Here is a 25,136-nt window from a genome sequence, read left to right on the forward strand (position 1 = left end):
ACCTTAGCCTCCTGAGTAGCTGGGATTACAGGCGTACACTACCAAGCCTGGCTAATTTTTGTTTTATTTTTTGTAGAGACAGGGATCTCACTATGTTGTCCAGGCTGGTCTCAAACTCCTAGGCTCAAGTGATCTTTCTGCCTCAGTTTCCCAAAGCGCAGTTTCCCAAAGTCAGTGTCCCTGAGCCACCATGCCTGGCCTTGATCTGGTCTCTCTGTGGTAACAGAAATAAGGTTGGAGGGATAGATGTGTGTGTTTTAACACACGGGATAGGTATGTCCCAATTTTCTTAACCTATCCTATTATACATACACATACACACACACACACACACACACACACACACACATATACATCCCCACTCAGAAGGGCTTGGTCACCAAATCAAAGGAAAATAAAGGTGGCTAAGGACATGGTTTGGGAATGAGATAAGATATAATCAGGCAATTTTTTAAACCACCAATAACCCCCAAAATTGAAACCCTTTAGAAATTGGTAACTTATGAAGTCACAAAGACAACATGCACAAATATCATAGATTCAACTGTAATACAAGTCAATTAACATAGGAGAAAATTTAAGTCTGTTTTCCTTATTTTATAAATGTATTTTATTTTATACTTGTTTAATCTACCTTGGACCTAGCACATCCCAGGGTTTTACACACTGATCAAATTGCTCTGCCAGAGATACTTACGTTCAATAGCAGTCTCCTTTCAAACTTATCCATTTTTAAGAAATGGGAGTCTGTTTTTTTAAATTGTATACATGTTTATTTTCATTATAAATTTATTTAAATCACTTTGGACCCAGCATGTCCTTAGGTTTTACCCATTCGTCAAACTGCTCTGCTGTAAGATAGCCAAGTTCAATAGCAGTTTCCTTTAAGGTTGATCCATTTTTGTGTGCTGTCTTAGCAATCTTTGCTGCCTTGTCATACCCTGAAGAAAAAAATAAAAAGATGACATATGGGTTAGTAGTGACATTTGGTTTTCTAAAGCAGAAGGTGACATAATTGTTTACTTGATATTGATGCTATATGGCCTCTTAAATGACATTTTTTTGTTTTTAAAAATAGTTAACAGTGATTATCTCAATAATCATTTTTTATATAGAATTGAACATTTACTTTTCTTAAGAGATAAACACTTAAACATGCCTCACTTTCTCCAACAGATTTGTTCCTAAGTTGAAATTTTCCACTAACTTAGATATATAAGGGAAAAAAAGTAGAAATTATAGCACCAAGACATAAAAATATACATCTGGGTATATTTTTCAAACAACATGTTTAACTAGAAACAATTATCTTTCTAAAGAAACATTAACAAACTAAATGCTCCAGTCCAGCAGAAAATACAGCACTGCACATCTGGCAACTGTGGTGAGTGGCTCTGAGAGGGGAGAAGTCCTTGCAGTGAGGCAGGGGCAGGCAGGGCCTGGGGAGAGGCGTTTCCAGAGCTGCTTCCAATGGCTCTTCTCTACATGGCTCTCCACTGCAATGGCTTCTATCCCCTGGCCTCCTCCCAGACGTTACAGGAACACAAATGGGGAGTCTGGGCAGAAATACAGACTGCACAAAAGATCACAAGCATACTGTTTACTTCAGAGTTATTTGCTTTTCAAATTAATAAAAGTGGGGGCAGGCCAGTTCTGCAAGGTGTCTTGTCTTAATATATACATATTTTAAGTCAAGAAGAAAAAGCAGGAATAAAAATGAAACCAATAAGGGAGAGAAAAAAAAAAAAAAACAAGATCAGAGAAATATGACCAAAAGGAAGAAGCTTGCTGAGGCAGTACAGATCATCAACAAGATGGCATGTGTCAATACACAATTATTAACCAGCTATAAAAGAAAGTATGGGCATAGTTACTTTTATTACTTAACTGAATTTGTGAATGCTAAATATGTTGAAAAGGGCATTTACTGATCTGAAAGGGCATTTATTGATGCCATTTACTGAAAAGGGCATCTTTCTTAAAGCAGAAATGCTTTGAGAAAGAATTTACAGGTTAAACTCTTGTGATCAATATATATCCAGTGCTTTTATTTTAATAATAGCTTTAAAGTCTAAGCATTTCTGCTGTCAAGTCCAACAAGACATTATTAACAACCAGCTTGGTACATAATGAGAACATAAGGAACCCATGACTCAGAGGGTTGTAAGGCTCACACTAAGTCAACTAGTGACGTGGTGTTGACCCATCTCATTCTCATATGGCCTCTAACAATTCTTTTTATGCCACAACAAGTTGATTCCAAGAAAGATTTACCAGTCGTTCAACTTTAGGAGACACCTCTAATTTAAAAGTTTTGGCAACACGTTCTGAAGTAAAGATCTGATGAAAACTGCTCACACGAGCTCCTGGGTTACCCTTTGGGTTTTTCCAGATGTAGCTGATGTATCATAATTTTAAATGGATCAAACATTATTACCAATCTCAATACCATACCAAAAAACCGATATCATACTGGGCTCAGAGCTACCTAAAAGAGTCAAGTGAGCTCTAATTTTAAAACACTGAAATTATAGCTTGATGTGAAACCAGGAATATAAAATTTGCCTTGAAAGTTCAAGATTATAGAAGCAGTAGCCATATTATGCCAAATAAGTGAATCATAACTTGTTCTATAATAGAAAGTCAGAAAATATATTAACCTCTGCTTAGCAGAAAGGAGGAATGAGAAAAATGCAACATAATGCCTCAAAATCTACGAAAGTGAAAATAGTTTATTTAATGGGGATCTCTATGGTCAGTCTACTACCCAAATCTGTATGTTTGATTCTACATAATGAAATATTTATAGTTCCAAAAAAGGCTTATGATATAATAGCATGGTTTTAGACAAAATATTTGCATTTTCCTCCCTCCCTTTCACTATAAGCAATGAATACATAAACTTTTTCTTTTAATTGTAACTTTCCATTTCTGAATTGAATAAAACAACAAATTTAAAGCATTGCAGAGATCTAGGGAAGGTAGAAAAATGAGTTCATTCAATATTGCTAATCAGCAGTGCCACCTAGTGACATTACCCACTGAAGGTCTTACAAATAACCTTCCCCAAGGGTCTGCATAGAATATTTGGCATCTGAATTCTGTTAAAATTAAAATAAGTTTGAACTACTACTTCTCAATATATTTCAAATAAAATGAGGCATAATAGATCAAGTTTTGAAAGAACTATGACACCATACAAGTCATATAGTATCTTTCCACACAATTTCAAATATTTTAAGATTTTACTAAAACCATATTCAAAAGAAATTTGCTGTTCTCAAACATTGATCCACTTGTCTCTTAAAAATGTTTCAGCTTTTTAATTTTGCATTCAAAATGATATTATTATTCCTTAAACACCTACCTATATGAGGATTGAGAGCTGTCACCAACATTAGAGACTCATTCATCAGCTTGTTGATCCTTTCTGTATTGGCCTGGATTCCCACCACACAGTTTTCTGTAAAGGAAACTGAAGCATCCCCCAGCAGCCTGGCTGAGTGTAACACATTTTTAATCTTTGAGTGAGTAAGAGTGTGAGAGAGAGGGAGGGAGGGGGAGAGAGAGAGAGAGAGAGAGAGAGAGAGACATTACTAAGGCAACATGTTTTTTATCCAATAACATATTATTTGCTGGTTGATAGTAAATATACAATTCAATAAACATACAGAACTCTTACAAATTTTAAGGCACTATACCCAAGGAAACAAATGTGAAAGAAAGTATGAATATTTGAAGGCACAGAAATCTAAAAAAGGTGAAAAAGACATAAATACAAAATGACTAAAACACAAAATAGCCCATAGCAAGTATTTAAAACAGAGGTCTGAAGTGTTAGAGAACATAGAGAAAGAGAAATTAACTCTAGTTGTTGGAACTGGTGAAATCCTGTTTTATGGAGAGGACTTGGCCAGAGAAGGAAAAAGAATCTTTCATGTAGAAGGAAGAGCAGCAAAGATGCAGAGGTTCGAAAGTTCAGCATGAGTGTGAGGCAATTAGTAATGTTAGGGCATAATCTAATAATCACCAAAATTCCAGGTTTTGTATGCTTTAACCAAATACTCCAGTCACTGTAAAATAACTTTTCATATAATGTTAAAAAAAAAAACAGTATAAAATCAATTAGTTTGTTTCGACCTTTTTTTTTTTTTTTTTTGGCAACATTTCCAATATTTTTTATTAAGATATATCCACATCCTAATATCCTCTGGTCTAAAACTCCACAGTCTGAAAACTAGACTTCCAACAATGGATGCTAAGACACAATAATCTAAGTTTTAATTTGCTACTAATGACCTTATAATAAGGCAAATATTGATTATCCTTATTTTATATTAAAAATAAATTTTTACAAAGATTAACAAGGCATTTATTGTTATGCACCTATAAATGCTGGGTATCCGGTGTTAACTGTTTGGAATCTGACCTGAGAGCAAAATTTTAAGTCTGAATTCTGCTTTGGCCTGTGTTTTTTTTTTTTTTTTGAGACGGAGTCTCGCTCTGTCGCCAACGCTGGAGTGCAGTGGCCAGATCTCAGCTCACTGCAAGTTCCACCTCCCAGGTTTACGCCATTCTCCTGCCTCAGCCTCCCGAGTACCTGGGACTACAGGCGCCCTCCACCTCACCCGGCTAGTTTTTTGTATTTTTTAGTAGAGACGGGGTTTCACCGTGTTAGCCAGGATGGTCTTGATCTTCTGACCTCGTGATCTGCCTGTCTCGGCCTCCCAAAGTGTGGCCTGCGTTTTTATTTACCACTAGAACACACATTCCATGAGGGCAAGAAATCTGTCTTGTTCATTGCTCTATCTCTATTATGTATCCAGTACAGTGCCTGATAGAAAATGGTACTCAATAAACATTTAGTGAATATATTAAATATACTCAATATTTGTCATTTGTGTATTCTTATCAAATTAAAATTAGAATTTACAACATATTCCAAGAGAAAGTAAGCCCCTAATAAACTTTAGCTGTAACACTTTGTCCAGATGAAAGACTCTAAATGATGGCAACAGCTCCACTATTTGAAGCTGAGGAAACTGCATAAGAAATGACGTGATGCATCTATGATCTTTGTAAAGATGAAAGAAAAAGAACAGTTTGGGTGGACACAATGTTTTCAAGTATGTGGAAAGGTAAAACCAAACAATGAAAGAAAGTCTGACAGGGGGCAGAAAGAGAACTGGTGAAAAAATGTTCAAGAAACCAGGGATGAAGAATGTTTCAAGGAGGGACAGTCAACATCAACTATTAGTAAAGGAAGAACTAACTGTGCAATGCCAGCTGGACTGAGGTGGTCACCAATGACTGGGAGAATAATTCAAGCGTGGAGCGGCTCTGCTGGGCTGTGGTGACTATAGCATAAATGAAAGTGAGTAGTGTTATCCTTTTAAGAAGACTGAATTTGAAAGAAGAAAGCAGCAACATGAGAAGGAGACAGGCATATAGGGAGGCGTTTTATTTTTCTTAAATTGGGGCTATTAAAAAAAACATCAAATCGCTTAGGTTAAAAATCAACTAATTTCTAATATCTAGGGTTATTCTGGTAACTTAAATTTTAACGCTTGACTTCCAACTGCTACTTATGTCACCCAACTACCCAATGTGGAATCACTAGAAGTCTTTATGAAATACAAAAACGGTGAAACCCCGTCTCTACTAAAAATACAAAAAACTAGCCGGGCGAGGTGGCGGGCGCCTGTAGTCCCAGCTACTCCGGAGGCTGAGGCAGGAGAATGGCGTAAACCCGGGAGGCGGAGCTTGCAGTGAGCTGAGATCCGGCCACTGCAGTCCAGCCCGGGCTACAGAGCAAGACTCCGTCTCAAAAAAAAAAAAAAAAAAAAAAAAAGAAATACAAAACCAAGATAATAAGCCAAACACATTAAAACACATTGGTCAAAACACATTAAAAATCAGATTTAAAGCTTACCATCATTGGCTTGAAAACATTCAACTCAAAATGTCCATTGCTGCCTCCGACGGTGACAGCAACATGGTTCCCCATGACTTGGGCTGCAACCATGGTCATTGCTTCACACTGAGTAGGGTTCACCTTGCCTTCAAGAAAACCAACAATGTCAGAGTAATACTAGAATTTACGCAAATAATCAGGAGAATAAAGAAATCTAATTTCATTAAATAAAGTAAGATATACAATAAAGCAAGGACCAACCATCAGTGTAATTAAATGAAACCAACCAACCAAGGAAAGCAGGATGGGTAGCCACAAACTGAATCATTCAATGGCTAACGAGAAGCCACAACTACACATTAAATATAGTTCTCCGCCTTCATGATTTTCATTCATTCTATATGTATTTATGGAGCCAGACACTCAATACACTACAGTGAATAAGAAACATGCAGGCCCTGCCCTCGCAGAACTTGGAGGCTAGGGAGGAAGAGCTGGCAATTATGGGGGGTAAATACAGAGAAGTGCATGCTGCTATCAGAACACTTACAAAAGCAACCCTTCACTAACACTTGGGAGGCTTCCTAGGGAAAGGCGAGGCTAAGCTACAATTTCCCTATTTATCACATGAGTCTCCGGAACCCTACTTCCCTGCTCATACTCCCTGGACAAGCTCCCAGTTTGAATCAACCCAGATTCCTCTGACCAGTGCAAGCTAACACACTGCAAAGATTATTGGGCAGATTCCTTCCTTCACCTGTGGCTCCCCATGTCTCTTTCTTTTGGCAATCACCTTGGATTTGCAATCAACTAAACCCTTATGTCATTTTTCAACATGAGGTACTTTAAAACAAAATTTCATCTCTTCTTATTCTACAGATCCATAATTTTTATAAAAATCTAGAGTCAGCCCTTTCCTTCTCACTATTTACATTGTCAGTTTTAGCCCAAGCTACAATGGCCTTTATGGCACTCAGTTCTGTCATCCATAGTACTGCTGTCTCAACTCTTTTAACTGCTAATATGATTAGCATGTATTCTCTTCCTTCACCCTCAGTCACCAGTAAAGTGTTGAAGGGCAGAGCCCTTCAGCTTGTTACCAATATATTCTTCTAGACTAAAGTCACTTCATTAGTCACTTCTGAAATGTCACTGTTCACCCAGCTACATTCATCTGCCAGCACTGCCCACGCTTCTCCACTGGAATCAATGACTATCATGCGAATCTATCAAATGACTTGCTGAAATCCAGACATACACTGTTGTGTCACTTGCTATATCTAACAAGCACATAACGCAATGCAAAAAATGAAATAAGATAAGTTTGGTATGACTTCTTTTTATTCAATCCATGCTGATCACTTTAACAGCCTGTTTGAATGTGGGATTCAAACTACTTGCTGCTAAGTCAGATTCTTTTTTCCTATCTTGTTAGGTGATGTGGCCAGAAGTCCTGATCAGAGGACCACAGACATGCTGAAACAGTGTGCCTTGCGTATCCAGCTTTGGGATAACTTTAAACAAAAAGAGACATGTTCCATAGCTAAGAATGCCTAGGATCTAGTCAAGTTCTAGCTCCAACATTTACTAGCTATGTGATTACCTGGCATGATACTGCTTCCCGGTTCATTTTCAGGCAAGATCAGTTCTCCCAGACCTGACCGAGGACCAGAACCCAGAAAACGAATATCATTTGCTATCTTCATCAGACTGCAGGCAGTAGTGTTCATGGCTCCACTGAGCTCAACCAGAGCATCATGAGCAGCCAGAGCTTCAAATTTATTTGGAGCAGTGACAAAAGGCAAGCCTAAAGAAAAGAAAAAATATCCTATATGGGTGAACAAGTTAAACATTTTTCTACTATTAGCAAGTTAAACAGAAAGTTCCAATATATGAAAAAAAAAAATATTACTTCAGAAAAAAATGTTTACTTAAGACTCAAACTTTGTCTACATTTTTAAAAGAAGTCCTAAAGGAGTAGAAAGAATCTGGTATTACATTTTTTAAGTTTTTTCAGACAGAGTCTCACTCTGTTGCCCAGGCTGGAGTGCAGTGTGGCTCAATCACAGCTCACTGCAGCCTCAACCTCCAAGGCTCAGGCAATCCTCCCACCTCAGCCTCCAGAGTAGCTAAGACTACAGATGCACAGCACCATGCCCAGCTAATTCTTTAATTTTTAGCAGAGATGGGGTTTCGCCACGTTGCCTAGGCTAGTCTCAAACTCCTAGGCTCAACTGATCTTCCCACCTTGGTCTCCTGAAGTGCTGGAATTATAGGTGTGTAATTCCACTGTGCTTGGCCAGGCACTACATTTAAAAGATGAAATAACAAGCACAATAAATGTACTGAAAGAAAAAACACAATCCTACTGCAAACACATGTATATGATGCCTAACCATGCCTGAGTAAAGATAAAAAGTATGTGGGAATTCATTCCAGTTTATTCCACACTCCTACACTCCTTTCCTAACACTTTTTTTTTTTTTTTTTTTTTTTTTGAGACAGAGTCTTGCTCTGTTACCCAGGCTGGAGTGCAGTGGTACGATCTTGGCTCACTGCAACCTCCTCCTCTACGATTTAAGTGAGTCTCCTGCCTCAGCCTCCCGAGAAGCTGGGATTACAGGTGCCCGCGAACATGCCCAGCTAATTTTTTTTTAATTTTTACTAGAGACAGAGTTTCGCCATGTTGACCAGGCTGGTCTCGAACTCCTGACCTCAAGTGATCTGCCCACCTTGGCCTCCCAAAGTGCTAGGATTACAGGTGTGAGCTACCATGTCCGGCCCCTAGTACAATTTTTTAAAGTTTCTTTGTCCACTTTACTGTGCTTTATCCTCTCCACTAGCCAGGAGCCCACAAGATCCCCTGTAAAAACAGGGTGCTAAAATGAGTTAGATGTTCTCAGTTAATAATCCCCATGTTAAAAATTTTATAAATCTACATTTGCCAAACCCTAAAAGTAGAGTTCTCTTCTATTAAAATTTGCTTTAAAGACAAATCAGCTGGTAAACTATCACATGCAGTGTATAATTATCTCTACCCTAACTCTCTGGTAACATCTGCATCTTAATAAGAGTTTTCTGAAGATGACAACTTGGCCCTAATAATAGTTATCATTATCTAAAGTATAGTACTCTCTCTACTAAAGAAAAGACATGGTTCAAAAAGGTCAATAATTCAAAGAATTATCACAGCATGACACAAGAAAAAAAAGAAGTCTGTCTACAATATATTTACTATTCAAATAGCTTACTCAACACTCAGTTTTTTCTGTCTATTTTGAAAACTGCTATTCAAAACTTCAAAGTGAAACTAATCGAAAACTAGTAAAAAAAGCTAACACTGGTAGATTTTAATGGCATGCTGTATAAACTTCTATATGGAACATTTTTTAAAAGCCAAAGAATTAACATTATAACTTCAGAAACAGAATTGAAACACATGTTTGATGGAAAAATATTATTTCTAACTTTAAATTCATAAGAATTCAAGACAGGAACACTCAGAAAATATAGAGACCAAGTATAATGAGAAACGAAAATGAGAAATAATTCACGTGATCACTAACCTGTAAGTGCAGCCACTTTTGCAGCAACCTTTTCTGCAAAGCCAGTTCTAGTATTTAAACCTGTACCAACAGCAGTGCCTCCAGCTGCGAGCTCATAGATTCTTGGCATGGCAGCTTTTATTCTTGTCACTGCATATTTTACTTGTTGAACATAACCACTGAATTCCTGAAAAGAAAATTAAGGTAAGAATAAGTAATTCATAATAGCTTACAAGTTACTCTAACTGCATTAAATAGAAATTTTTAAAAATACCTTTCAGAATACTAAATTACAAGCTAATCAAGTTTTATTTATACTACTTCAAATCTTATGATGAGCAAAGTATAGGAAAGGATGAGGGTTTGTAGAAGCGTAAGGAACAACAATGCCACTGATAACATGCAGCCTATTTATTATAATCTAGTCTTTTAATAGAAAGCAAAGAAAAACAGCACAGGAAATACACTTTAAAAAGAACAACTTTACTACACTAAATTATTGGTTTACTTGCAGTCTACTAAAGAAAATGAAGTCATTTCTTATTTTTTGGGGATGTCTCAGACAACTTTGGTAGAAGAAAAAATATTAACTCATCTCCCCCCAAAAAATGCAAACATAGAAATACTCTCTAGACAATTTCAGTGATCAACCTCACAGGAAATATGAAGACATTCTACAGAGACTTGGGAAGCTGAGGACTCACTGAATAGCACAGGAAGGTAACAGTTTGCATTCAAAGACCTTCCAAAAAGAATAGGAGGTAACAGTAGAGTCAGATCATAGCATCAATGTGCCAGTGTCGGCACTGGTTCCCAAATTATGACATGCCTTAATTAAGGCAACTATAGAATTTATGTTTTGAACACAGAAAGGGCTCTATTAGTAGTTATGCAGAAACAAAAGGCATAAACTGGGAGTTAACTGGGCAAGCCAAGATATATGGTTATACTAAATCTATCCTTTTTTCCTGCCTGAAAACACTAAAAAACCATAAGTCCTAGGATTTCATGCTGTTCTAAAGATAACATTTCAAAAGATATAACTCTTTATAGGTAGACCTGATGCATCTGATATAACATCACTCATATACAGTCATGCACCACATAATGATGTTTCAGCCAAAGAAAGATCACATAAACAGTGGTACCCTAAGATTATAAAACCATATTTTTACTGTACCTTTTCTACATTTAGATATGTTTAGATACACAAATACTGACCATTGTGTTATGATTGCCTATTGTATCCAATGCAGTAACATGCTGCACAGGTTTGTAGCGCAGGAGGAAAAGGCTATACCATATAGCCTAGGTGTATAGAAGGCTCTACCATCTAGGTTTGTGTGAGTATACTCTGTGATGTTCATACAACTATGAAATCGCCTAAGAATGTATTTTTCAGAACATACCCCCTTTGTTAAGCAACACATAACTGTGTATATACATACACACTCACACACATGAACACAATAGATTCACTTATAAAATACACTTTGATGGGGAACAATGCACGAACTTACAATCCCAATAAAAGCAAGTATAAATGCTTCTGATAAAGTCAAACAGAAAAATATAACTTTTTGTCATAACAGGAAGAATGATGATTTTACACAGGAGGTTGAGTCATGGCCCAAATGGTATTTAGTACTGTGGTTTTCAACACCAAAAAAAGGTTAAAATTAGAAACCTGAGGAATATTCAAAAGTTGCAAAACACACATACTGTTCCTCCTTAGAAATTATGCATGGTCCTAAGTACTGATGACGCAAAGAGAAATGAGACACGGCCTTAAGAAGCAACTTAATCCAGTGAGTTCAGTTCAGTCCCATCATTTGTTTTTCAATTACTCATTTCAAGTTTTCATCATTCCTTAATTTCCTAATAAGGAAATTAAGCTACCCCAATTGGAGTGTGAGTTTACTAAGACAAAGGTCATTCCCTGTATTTCCTTACATTTCCTTCACAATGTATACTATTAGATATTCCTTAAGGTATTGATAAAGAAACATGAAAATACTTTCTAATATCTTGGAGAATAGAGTAGTATCTCCTTCACATGTGGCCAGAACCATCTTAAAAAGATCTACCTTACTTAATCACTTTAAGATTAAATTTTAAATAACCTACTAATTTAGGTAAGAAAGACAAAAGAAAAACCATAATGATACTGATGGAGATGACAATGATGACGGTGGTGATGATGGTAGCTAACATAAACGGGTACTTACTATGTGTCAGGCATGTTTCTAAGCACTCTACATGAATAAATGTATTAGAGCTTCGCAACTATCCTATGAAAGACAAATTATTTTCCTCATTTTGTAGTTCAGAAAACTGAGGCACAGAAAGGCTAAATGACTTTCCTATGGTCCCATAGCTTGTACACGGCAAAGCTAAGATTTGAACCCGAGCAGTCTGACTGAATCTGACTTACAGCCAGTACACTCTGCTTTTCTTCTAAGTGGATGTCAATAAAAATTACTGATTGGTTGAACAGAACAACCTCTGTCACTGAAGTTGACGGTTACAAATTTGGCCTTTTAAGCCAGGCAGATTTCAAGGATGACACACTGGCCATTTGTACCAAGCTCTAAATTGAATAAAATTAGTCAAACTCCTATACCTGCCCAAGAGTAAGTGGAACAGCATCCTGAGTATGAGTACGTCCAATCTTGATGATCTGCGCAAACTCTTTGGATTTTGCATCAAGAGCATTATGTAACTTCTGCAGTCCTGGTAACAGTACTTCATGAACTTCTATTGCAGCAGCAATGTGCATTGCTGTGGGAAAAGTATCATTTGAGCTCTGTTGGAAATTTTTCAAAAGAAATATAAAATGTTAAATCAGAGGCAACAAAAACAAACTTCTGAATTAAACTTCTCAATTAAGAAACTCTCCAAGTAACTACTCAAAACCCAGCTCAGTTACATTTATGTGTGGCAGGTCATAGGTAAGTTATTATAGCATCAAACAAGCAGCATCCTGGTTTCTAACACATACTCAGAATTGTATTACACACATTAAGTATACTGAATGTATTATGTATTACATAGAATATGTATTATATCTGCCTGCTAATAAATGACAGCAAAATACAGAGAATAGTTAACAACTACATTTGAAGAGAGCAGTAATATCTTCAATGTAGTTGAATATCTTATAATTATATCAAATTACATCAATTATTGAATTATAAATCTTATAACTGAATATACAGTGCATACAGTCTTTCAGAAACAGCTCTTTATTTATCACGTTTAGAAAAATGCTGTGAGGTAGATCACCACTTTAAAAACAGGAAAGCCAAGCCCTCAAAGAGATGTATAAATGCCAAAATATTTAGCAACTGGCAAACCTGAGACCTAAGCAGGTAGTATACACTCAGTGCTCTTTCTCAACTGTTGACCCTGTACTTTTAAAACATAATATCAAGTTGGGTGCAGTGGCTCATGCCTATAATCTCAGCACTTTGGGAGGCTGAGGAAGGAGGATCAATTGAGGCCAGGAATTTAAGACCAGCCTGGGCAACACAGAGCAATACCCTGTCTCTAAAAAAACTTTTAAAGTAGCCAGGCATGGTGGTGTGTGACTGTTGTCCCAGTTGCTCAGGAAGCTAAGGCATGAGGATCGTGGGAGCTCAGCATTTTGAGGCTGCAGTGAGCTATGCTCACGCTACTGCACTCCAGTCTGGGTGACAGAGTGAAGCACCATCTCTGAACACACATACACACATGCACACACATACACACACACACACACATATATAAAAAAGTATGCTCTCATTTAAAAAGATACATTATTTATATATTTTGACATTTACTATGCAAAATATAAAGCACTTACAAAAGAAGTAGGATGAATGGTGTAATAAACACTTATGTACCTGTCACCTGAATTCAAATAGTTTAAATAATTATCAACATGTAGCCAATCACGTTTCATCTATAACTATATCTTTCTGAGGCAGACTTCAGACTTCGGTATACATAAAACATAAATTCATATTTAAAGGCAACTATTAGATCGGGAAAATCCTTCATACAATGAATGTATATGAAAAAACTTCTTCCTTACTACTTAAAAATATATTAAAGTACACCTAGCACCCAGATCTGTTTCTAAATATCACTTTCTAATAAAAATTCTCCAACAGTTCCTTGAAAAATGACTGTTTCTAGGGCTGGGGCAGAAACAATACAAGACAATGAGTTTGGAGCATCTTGAAGTACCAGAAAGTCAGAACACACTTAAGAAAAGTAAAAGGAGGGCGGCATGCCTAAAAGGACACAAGAGCCAAAATGAATTGGGTTCCCAGAGCTGAAAGAATTTAAGCAACAAAAGTATGGGATTATAACCTGAAGAATAAAATAAATAACCATGAATCCATACTGATATACACAAATAATTGAATAAACAAATAAAAGGGACAGGGAGAACAAATCTTCCTTGCAGAAAAATTCAACCAACAAATGTAGAACAAATAAAGAAAACTGAAAATCACTATTAAAACACCACAGAAGGAACTGCTCTAGACAAGATTCCCTGATGGATGCTAAAAACAGTGCGAAAAAGTTTAAGGAAAAAGAAGATGTTTGCCTAGCCTCAAGATAGCGCTATTAATTACTACAGTGATTTTAACGTAAGCCCAAAAACTTTTTGATACTCCTCCCTCTAGAAACTGAAATATAGTGCCTGGAATGCAGGCAGGGTTTAGTGACCTATTTCTAATGAACAGGGTATAGAAGAGGAAAAAGTATAATTTTACCGTGGAGAAACCTGGCAAGCACCAGGTTAACCAAGTGATGAAGGTTAACATCACCAGTAGCAAGTCATGTTGCTATCATAAACCCCTGATATGATGCAATGAGAAGGGCCCTTTATTTCTGTGATAGTTTTCTCAAAAATTCAGAAGTCTCAGTCTAATGAGAAAACATCAGACACACCAGAATTGAGGGACATTCTACAAAATACCTCGCCACTACTTTCAAAAGTGTCAAGGTCACTGCTATGTGAAATCCTAACCCCTAGGGTAATCGTACTAGGAGATGGAGCCTTTGCAAGGTGATTAGGTCATAGGGCAAAGCTCTCATGAACGGAATTACTGCCCTTATGAAGAAGAGATCCCACAGAGCTCCCTTGTCCCTTCCAGCATGTGAGGACACACAAAAGATGGCCATCTACAAACCAAAAAGTGGGCCCCCACCAAGCCAATGAAATGGCCAGTGGCCTGACCTCGGACTTCTAGCTGTCAGAACTGTGACAAATTAATTTCTATTGTTTATAAACCACTCAATCTATCGTATTTTATTATTGCAGCCCCAAAGGACTGAGACAATCTCAAAAGACCAAGAAACTGTCACAGATTGGAAGAAACTAAGGGACATGTGACTAAAAGTAATGTATGGCCTTGATTGAATACTGAAAAAGAACCTGAGTGGAAAAACTGAGGAAATCCTCAGTTTTTTTTCAAAAGTCTGTCGTTTAGCTAAGAGTACTGTATCAATGTTAATTTCTTAGTTTTGATAAATGTACCATGGTTACATAAGATGTTAACATTAAGGGAAGCTGAGTGAAGGGATATAGAAACTATTTGAACTATCTTTGCAATTCTCTTACAAATCTAAAATTATTTCAAAATAGCATTTTAAACAATAAAAAAATACATATATACTAAATTCAGGTGTCCTAAAAGTAATTTTTATAAGGATTGAAACATAAAGCCAAGATTCCTAAAAGAAATAGCAACCATAATAAATCTTATCCATTAAATAATGAACTCTTCTTGTCAAAAAGTGAAAGCTTGTTTTACAAGAAAAATCTCAGGTATGCTTTTCAATTTATAACAAAAAAAAGAAAAGCTCACATACTGACCTGGCTTTTATTAACATGATCATTGGGATGCACAGGTATCTTGCTGCCAAGTTCACCTCCTAACATTTCAATTGCCCTATTGCTAATGACTTCATTTACATTCATATTTGTCTGAGTTCCTGATCCAGTCTGCCATACCACAAGAGGAAAATGATCATTTAATTTACCTTCAGCTACCTGCAGAAAAAATGTTAAAAATGAGCTTTTTAAAAAAGGAAATAATAGTCATTCCACTATTTTAATCAACCATAATTAAGTTCCATTTATAAAACTATTTTAAATACGTTCATTGTTGCAATATGCTAAATGACCTGCTGATTATGACACAGAGTTTGAATACAGTTGACCCACAGATCTAAGCTTCTGATGCGTCACTCGCTCCAACAACAGATACTTTAAAAAGTGAAATATTACCTATACTGAATGGTATGACAATTCACTGGTTTCAAATGGAAAGGGAATCAAAGCTGTCTTTCTTATTTTTCTCCAACAGCCTCTTCTAATAGAGGGCCACCTGTTCAGGCTGGCAAATACGTTTAGTCTTTAGATGTATTTGTTGGTGGTGCTCAGCAGGAATATCCAACAGATGTTACTGCCAGAGTCAGCATGATAATGAGCTAGTGACTTGAAACTGTGAGTTCACTAATAGCTACTTCATTGCACAGATGTCCAATGAGCAGTAATCACCAAATGTAGAAATAAACACTGCCCAGATTTGCCCCTATTTTTGTTGTATTTTTATACTTTCAGCTTATGTGTTCATTTTTGGATGGTGTGCTTTGTAAAGTGTGGGTGCTTAACAATCTTCTGGAATGATTTTAGCTTAAAAAATCAGAATGCACTTGAGAAATCTATTACCTTGAACAACTGGTCCACTTTAAAATAAAACTTTTTTCTAGTTATATAAAAATATGTGATTAGTGTAGAAAATTTTGAGAACTGAGAAAAGTAAAACAGTCACTGCAGTTCTACTGCTCAGTAATTATGACTATTAGCATGCTGGCATCCCCAGTCTCTACCTCATGCAATCAGAGGTGGATGTAGGGGTGTGTATGTGTGTGTGTGTGTGTGTGTGTGTGTGTGTGTGTGTATGTGTGTGTGTATGAGAAAACACATTTTCTGTTCATTTTTTCCTAAAAAAATTAGGATCGTAAAATACATGTATTTTTGCAAACCTTCCTCCCTATTTCTCATAGGCTAGGCTTTGTTCATGCCAATCTTCAAAACAATAATTTTCTATAATTTACAATATAAACATAATTTATATTATATAAATATAATTTATATTTATATTTATATTATATAAATATATTATATAAATATAATTTATATTTATATTTATATTATATATATTATATAAATATAATTTATACTATAGTTACTATATAAATATATATACTATATAAATAATATAAAAAATATATATACTATATAAATATAAATATATTTATATAATATAAATATAATTTATATAAGTAGCTGCTATAGTTACGTATTGTCTAATTTGTTTTCATTATTATAAAGTGCTATAATTAGCAACACTATATATACAGTTGTTACCTCTGATTGCTTCTTTTATTATTAGCACATTAGTGAAATTACATTCTCAATATGCATTATCAAATAATCAACTGGTTTTAAAAAGATTTATATATAAAACAAGAAATCAAATAAAGTTCAAACAATATCTTTTCAAAAAATTTTCTTAAAACTAAATACATTAAGGAAAGTCAAAAGGCTTAAAAACAAAAGGTATAAAATCATCCAGAAATTTTGTCACAATGTAACATTTTAAGCACCATATTAATATCATCACTACAAATAATGCTACCACCTACCCTGAAATTCATTAATCCAAGAATTCCCAGTTCCCCTTTCCTCCTGCCACAGCATATCATCATCCAGAGTATGGCATGGGTCTGATGTTATTAAGTAAACACACTATCACCTCCTACCTCGTCTGCTGCCTTCATGATTGCATTAGCAATCTTTGGATCAAGACCATAATCCTGGTTTACTTCAGCAGCCGCTCGCTTCAAGATGCCAAAAGCTTTAATAACTGGGGTCTAAAATTAATCAGAAAAATATTTCAAATTTGCTATTTTACTTAAGCGTGAAAGTTTATTGTTTTGGCAGATGCAAAAGCTATACATAAAACAATAACTTATGTAACACTATAGCTCTAAAATGTTTAGGTTATAGAGAAAGATTACAGACAGGAATTCATGAACCAAGAATCAACATTATCACAGATCTATTTGTTTAAGGAACCAAATAAAAACAAACACATTGACTCTTCATATATATGTGTGTATGTCTCCCACATACATATACATACATACACATATTCACATGTACACAATGCTATGCACACATACACACAATTATATGTGTTTATTTCATACACTATATATAAAAACAAATCGTACTCAATCTTTTCACCAGCAAGAGCCAGTATTTTCTCTCACTGGATCTCACGTTACATTATAATTATTTCCTTCCCCTCTTAAAAAAATAAATAAATAAATAAGGGACACATTTAACTGCCATTCAGTATGAGACTACCAGTTACTGACTGGGTTATCATTTCACCCCAAGGCCAAAAAGCAATATATTCTACCTAGCTACTAAAGTCTTAATACTCAGTAACTCCCTTGACATTTCGCTCAGAAGAATTTTTTTTTAAAACCCAAGATTCTCCAGACCTAAAGGTGACAGCTTAAGATACATATAAAACCCCGTTAGTGCAGATCTTTTCATTGTCGATCCCAAATCACCTCACCAAGCTTGAAAAGGATAAACTGAAATGAAAACCTAGTTTTTACAAGACAAGTGAATCGTGAGTTCTTGTCAAAATTAATAATACGGATTGTTGTATAGATCCCACACCAGGTTTGAATGGGCCAAGAGCAGAAGGGAGAAAGGGAGGAAAGGAAGAGAATGAGGAATGTGAAAGAGAGACCTGTCAGCTCTGGAATCAAAGCAGAAAAAACAAAGAAAAGTAAGAAATAAGACACATTAAACAGATAAACCTGGACCAGAGTAAGTATAAGCTGAGGGGCAAATAGAAAAGGAAAACCAGAAAATTTTTAAATTTCAATTTTAAGTAACTAAAACATTAGAAATGTTTTACTCAAACAAAATGGGGACAGATGGCACACAGGATTAGAAACTTAAAAACTGTAAACAGGAAAACAAATGGGAATTTAAATCTCCACAGTAACAAACACTGCAGTAGTGGGCTGAACCACTACCCAGGGCAAAGGTGAACGCCCATCAACGCTGGCCATCTGAATGGAGTGAATGACCCCCAGTGTTTATGGACCATGAAAATAAAACAGGGTCATTCACAGCAGAAAGAGGTTCAACGAACACCATAAAATGGCAAAATGTATCGCTGGAGAGAAAAAACAGGTCACCTTTTTCTTAATTTATTCACATTAGACATTCATCATCATTTTTAGCTTTGTTTTCCTTTGGACCTCAAGTAAAAAGGGTTGAGTTTAATCATACTACTCAGTTTAGAGTACATACAGACTGTTTTACACGTAATAAAGTTCAGGAAATTAATCCACTTGAAGTCAAATATGACAAAATCGAGACCCCAGGGGTCGGCCTTTCACAGGTGTGCAATCCCAATGGCTGTGCAGTCTCTGGAGCAGCAGCAGCAGGAACCATGCCCCCCCAGAACCACAAAACATGCTGGGTGACACAGATCAATGAAAACAGCAGCCACGCTCACTGCCACCCACACTGGCTGCGGCTGACCTCCTCCTTAGTCTCTGGAGTTGAATAATATGAGATTATTTTAGGATTGGTCAGTACTCTTTTTCACCCAACCATGTAGCCAAACTATGTTTACCTCACCACCAAGAAGGCTGTGGATGGCAATGACAAAGATATTCCCTTCAGAGATTCAGCTGCCTGTTGTAAATTTCTATATACCTGTCAAGAGGCAGTCTTGAAGGCTTAGGAATGACTTAAAATTATTGAAAATAAAAGCATATTTATAAGATAACTGTTAAACAATATCTCACCGGATGAAGCCTGGCTACTTCTAGGCTTACTAGCCTATTCTGTATTGACTATTTTTCATACTCCGGTTGGGCTCCAGTAGAATATGTTATGTATTTCTCAATTCTTTTCACACTTTAACATCTCTGAAATCAAGATGCATCTTGTAATCAATGGTAAGTCACAACCTTAATTGGCAGCATTTTTCTTTCTTAGTGATACCTATTGGTGCATCTTCTAAATGATGGCATCTTAAATTTAACTGAATGTGGTAGGAAGTTTTCTCATCATTTAATCATTCATATGGCATTGAATAAATACTTATATATTATCTATTATACGTCAGACATGGTTAAGAGTAATACTTTGATGTGTCTGTGTATTATACACTTTTTTGGAAACTGAAACCAAAATACAAAGTGTAATTTTTAAAAGTCTCAGTTTTAAATTAGTGGGGGAAAAAAAGAATGAATATTGAAATAAAAATGTTTACAAACTGTAAAATCCTAGTAAAAATCTGTAAATACCCAGCAAGAATGAAAAGACAATCTTTAGTTCTGTCAAATAAAAATCCAAAATAACTATTCACAATAGCAAAGACATGGAATCAACCCAAATGTCCATCAATAAAGGATAAAGAAAAAGTGGTACATATCCACCATGGAACACTATGCAGCCAAAAAAAAGAATGACATCATGTCCTTTGCAGACGTATGGATGGAGCTGGAAGCTGTGACCCTCACCAAACTAACAGAGGAACAGAAAACCAAATGCCGCATGTTCTCACTTACAAGTGTGAGCTGAACAATGAGAACACATGGACACAAGGAGGGGAACAAAGCACAGGGGACCTGGTGGGGGAGGGTAAGGACCAGAATAAATAGCTAATGCGGGGCTTAATACCTAGGTGATGGGTTGAGAGGTGCGGCAAACCACCACGGCACACATTGACCTATGCACCAAACCTGCATATCCTGCACGTATATCCCAGAACTTAAAATAAAAATAATTTTTTTTTTTTTTGAGACGTAGGCTCACTCTGTTGCCAGGCTGGAGTGTAGTGGCATGATCTCAGCTCACTGCAACCTCGGCCTCCCGGGTTCAAGCGATTCTCCTGTCTCAGCCTCCCGAGTAACTGGGACTACAGGCGCGTGCCACCATGCCCAGCTAATTTTTGTATTTTCAGTAGAGACAGAGTTTCACCATGTTGGCCAGGATGGTCTCGATCTCTTGACCTCATGATCCACCTGCCTCGGCCTCCCAAAGTGCTGGGATTACAGGCATAAGCCACCGTACCTGGCCTTAAATTTTTAAAAAATCCAACATATTCAAAGCGATGGCTCAAAATAATAGCATGCTAAACTTCAAAAAGTTCTTTAACATTTTAGTGAAAGAGAACATCTTACTACTCATGAAGCCACTTTTCTAATAACTTTACATTTTAACTCTGAAAAAATTTATTTATAAAGTAAAATCACTCATGAATATAGCCTACTTCATCCAAAATAAGCCAACATTTCCACAAATGCCACTTACTGGCATGCGTTCTGTCACACCTCCGATCTTAAAGTTCATCGTAGATCTCACGGTTTGCGCGCCGTAATACTTATCATTTGGCACCTTTAGTTCGCCAAAGGTATCATATTCTATCCGGAAGGAATTTTGGCTTGCCTAAAGACAGGAATAAAACACTGTCACAAGTTGAAAAGAAACCAAGTACCAAAAGCAATTGCATCTTATCAGTCGTCAAAGAGAAAGAAACCTTAAGAAGTATCACAAAGACGAAAAACGACTATTTGGATTCTCATTCTCTTCCTCACTTTGTCTTTCCTTGACAACCCTTTGTCACACAAACGTATTAATTCAGGTGTTAAAGACAGATTGTAGAACTAATAGACTATGCTGGTGATAAGCACAAAGACTTTGAAATACAAATAGTAATCTTTTCCATTTCAAGAGTATGCTTATTATTGGTCAAGATTTGGCTAATTCAGTGTACTTAGTTTAATGCTTATTTTACTGAGAACTTTTGAAAATGGTCTAAGAATGATGATTTGAAATTTATAAACATTATTTATAGATAAACATTATTCATATATATTAATTACATATGTATATTCATATATATAAGAAATTTATAAGCATTACATATATATATATAAACACTATATATATGCCATCATGCTACCAAGTCAGTACCACAGCTGGTCTGCCTGTTAAATATTCTCATTCTCAATGCACTTTTTCTCTTCTGTAGTATTGATCACACTAATTATTCATGTGTGATTTATTTGCTTATTTAACTGCTTTGTTTATTTAATCTCCCCTAAAGACAAGAATGAAACACTGTTTGTAAAACTCTATCCCCATAGGGACTGTCTTATTTACAGGGCCTGATAAGTGGAAGGCACTCAATGAACACTGTCTTTCTACTGAATGTATTCGTATGTGTTCTTTTAAATAAAAGGTACCTTAGGGCATCAAGGGTTATGTGAAATTCTCAACATTAGCAACAGGAAGAACTTTTAACAAAACCAACGGAGATTTTGGACCTGAGAATGGTTAGAGGGCAAAAAATATCAGAACTAGAAAAAACAAAAACTACCTCCATCTGATTTTAGCTAACATTACAATTCTAAGAGCAAGGCAGTGCTATTTTTTGACATTTGCATCAACAGGATAGATTCAGAAGTTCTCCAGTCTGCTTCCCTTTACAAAACACTAAATAAATAAAAAATAAATTTAAAAATATGTAAAGGTTCTAAAATGCCCTAAAATTATTAGAGTAGAGATTTTGAGGAATGCAAAACATCTCTGATTCTGTAGTATAGTGGTATATAGTAGGTATAGTGACCCAAACAAAGTATCTTCAAGTTTAAAGTCCAGAAAAAGTACTGGCCCTTTGAAATACCCTAGGTGGAGCATTGATTTAATCAGCACTCACTACATGGTATTTTCACATGTGCAGTTTTGCTGAGTAGCTGTATTTCAACTTCGCATACGGAAACCTAGACACAAAGACAACTTGTCCAAAGTCTCAAAGGAGAAGCAGAGTAAGATTTGAAATTACATCTTAGATTGCAAACCTCATGCTACACCAGAGTGCAGAGTTATAACTCTTCCTCAACTATTTCTCAAACGTTTCCTAACAATATACACATGTATTTGAAGCTTTTCAAAAGCCTGCATCCCTAAAGGTGGCTCTAAAGAGCAAAAGGGCTTACGTAAGTATGTCATAACCTGAACTTGGATCTTTAAGTTCTTAGCTGTCTTTCTGAATAAAAAGTACTGATTCAGCTATCCTTAGGTCCTAGTCAATCTGCTCAAACATGCTTCAGAATACTATGCCCGTGGTAATCGGAATTTAAGTGTTTTACAAAAGGTATGGGGGAAACCACAGTCAGCCCAACAAACTGAACAGGCAATTTCAAAAGAAGTAAAATCTTCGAAGAACCTTCTACCCCATCTGGAGGGCCTGAAAGCAGTGCAGTGCCCCTTGGCGAAAGAAACCACAATTCAGAAACCACTAGATGCACAGGCGGCCAGTGTCCGGCCAGCAAGGCCCAGCTATGGGGCAGGACAGTGCGGGAGCTGCCCCTCTCCCAGCACCCTCCGCCCACGCCGGCACTGTACTTGATGGCAGCGCCCCAGGGCTAGGGGCCTGCGCGCCAGCAGGAGCGAAGTTACCCCAAAACGCCCCGGCCTCGGGCCGCCAGGGAGGGCTCCGAGGAGGCGCCGGGAGTGGGCCCGGTAGGACCCTCTCTGCCAGCCGCCGTCCCTCCCCAAGCGCTCTCCCGGGCTGCGGCTCCATCCCTGCGCTGGAAGAGGCGTCCGGAGGCCGGGAGGCCAGCCACGCCGGCGCGGGCGCTGAGCCCAGAGTCCCTGGCGCGCCCGGACGCCCGGGTAATCTCTCCCGTCAAGTCGCGGGTGCCGGGGCCGACAGGCAGGAGGGCTGAAGGTCACCGCAGGGAGGCCGGGGGTTGGCGGCCTACGCTCACCATTTGAGCCGCGTTCGGGGGCCAAAACGAGGGCACGGCCGCGCCACCCAAGCCGGGAGCCGAAGCTGAGGCTGAGGCTGGAGGCCGCACAAGGCGACGCGAGCGCGCGAGGAGCCAGAGTGCTCGGTACATGGTGCTGAGGCAGCCTGGGTAGAAGTTCTGGGCGGCTGTGGCCACGCCTCCACGCCGGCTGTCAGAAGCCGTTCCGCCCACCGGCCCCCCTCTCATCCAATCAACAGCTTCACACCAACAGGTGGGGCGGGATCAATCGTGAATGGCCAGTAAGGAATAAGAGGGCGGGTTCACTTTCTAGTAGTAGCGTGGGGTTTAAAGCCCTCGGATTCATGGGAAACTAGAAAGAAGGGAATTATGGGAAAGGAAGTTCAGGTTATTTTTGTAGCCGGTTTGGTTTTTTATGTGTGGCTGTTAAAAGGCGGGAGTATTAGCTGGTCAATCAGGTTGTGTTTGGTTGGTGAAATATACTAGAAATAAATATTTATTCTTTTATTTATCATGTAGTCAGTCATTACACGTTCTTGCTACTGAAATCCTTTTTCATTTCTTCCGGATTGTATCTTCTGTGTAGAAATTTTGGAAAGTGCAGCAAAGTGTAGAGAATGAAATAGTAATTATTCATAATCCCACAACAGAAAAATAAGATAATTACTTATTTCTTTTAACTTATCATTTTGAGATCTCTACAGTTTCTTTTCTCTTCTTAGCCTGTACCCTCAGAACTCTTTTTTTTTTTTTAATGTATTGTGGAAGATGTACACAATTATAGGTAACCTCAGAATTTTTATTATTTGCAGTTCTCCCAGTTTTTTGCATAGCTAATTTATACATTTTCAAATTAAAGGCATATTGTTTTAATATAATAGTTGATTACAGAAAAGCAGGAATTGATATAAAAATTGCATCTGAACCACAGTTTTATCTTTTCTCTTTTCTATTGCCTGAAACCAGACGACAGTAAAGAGAGAGCGATCGGATGGTCTTGAGGTCAAAAGTTCAGAACCTGCAAAGCCAAATTTATGAGTCAAACTTATAAACTTGCCAAACCTTTTGGAAACATTGTGCTATTTTGTGACTTAAAATTTGACACATATTTAAAATATAAAAATTCGAATGAGATTGTAATAGTTGAACTACAATCAAAACACACTAGAAAACTGAATGCAAATTCTTTAAAACATTGCTAATAATGGAGTGACATTTTGTTTTCATTCTCCACCTTCCCAGCAGTTATCATTATTTTGTATATCATTATTTTGATGCATCCTTTCAGTTCTGTGTATTTTTTGCTTCACACACTAATATGCAAACAATGGTTTTAATATTTTACTTTAAAGTTTTGCTGTTGTAGAATTGAACTCTATGCTTTTAAGATATAGCCATGATCTCTTAAAATTAATCATATTGCATCACATGAATATGAAATATTTTATTTATCCAGTTTCTTAAGAACATTTTTATTTGCTGTTACACACAAGTCTTTAATGAACATATGTCTATCATTTCTTCATAGATCATCTCTTTCTTCATTGAGTAATGCTCCTCTTTATTGTTATTGTTGCTTGTCATTTTAAACTTTTTGAAATATTGATATTTTTCCACCAATTTTGTATTGGCTGTTGTTTGCCTGATGTATATTTCTCATTTTATTTTATTTTTTGTTTCATTTTTGTTTCAAGCATGTTTCTTATTTTTACCATACAGTTGAACTTTTCAAAATTCAAATTAAGAGCCTTTTATAAATAGGTTATTTTAATCCCTTTAAAAAATCACCTATG

At 36.8% G+C, this 25,136-nt stretch overlaps 1 protein-coding gene across 1 annotated transcript; it reads right to left on the reverse strand.

Moving 5' to 3' along the window:
* Positions 1 to 750: 750 nt before the first annotated feature.
* On the reverse strand, positions 751 to 23,518 carry FH (fumarate hydratase). Its single transcript, XM_007989935.3, has 10 exons — positions 23,344 to 23,518; positions 20,882 to 21,016; positions 17,287 to 17,397; positions 15,332 to 15,508; positions 12,083 to 12,265; positions 9,481 to 9,646; positions 7,518 to 7,721; positions 5,933 to 6,060; positions 3,368 to 3,521; positions 751 to 941 (listed from the first exon to the last, which is right to left on the reverse strand). The coding sequence occupies exons 1-10, from the start codon at positions 23,473 to 23,475 to the stop codon at positions 799 to 801; spliced, it is 1,533 nt and encodes a 510-aa protein (XP_007988126.3). The 5' UTR covers positions 23,476 to 23,518; the 3' UTR covers positions 751 to 798.
* Between the last annotated feature and the right edge of the window lie 1,618 nt (positions 23,519 to 25,136).

Source organism: Chlorocebus sabaeus, chromosome 25, assembly GCF_047675955.1.
Source record: "Chlorocebus sabaeus isolate Y175 chromosome 25, mChlSab1.0.hap1, whole genome shotgun sequence".
Classification (NCBI taxonomy): Eukaryota; Metazoa; Chordata; class Mammalia; order Primates; family Cercopithecidae; genus Chlorocebus; species Chlorocebus sabaeus.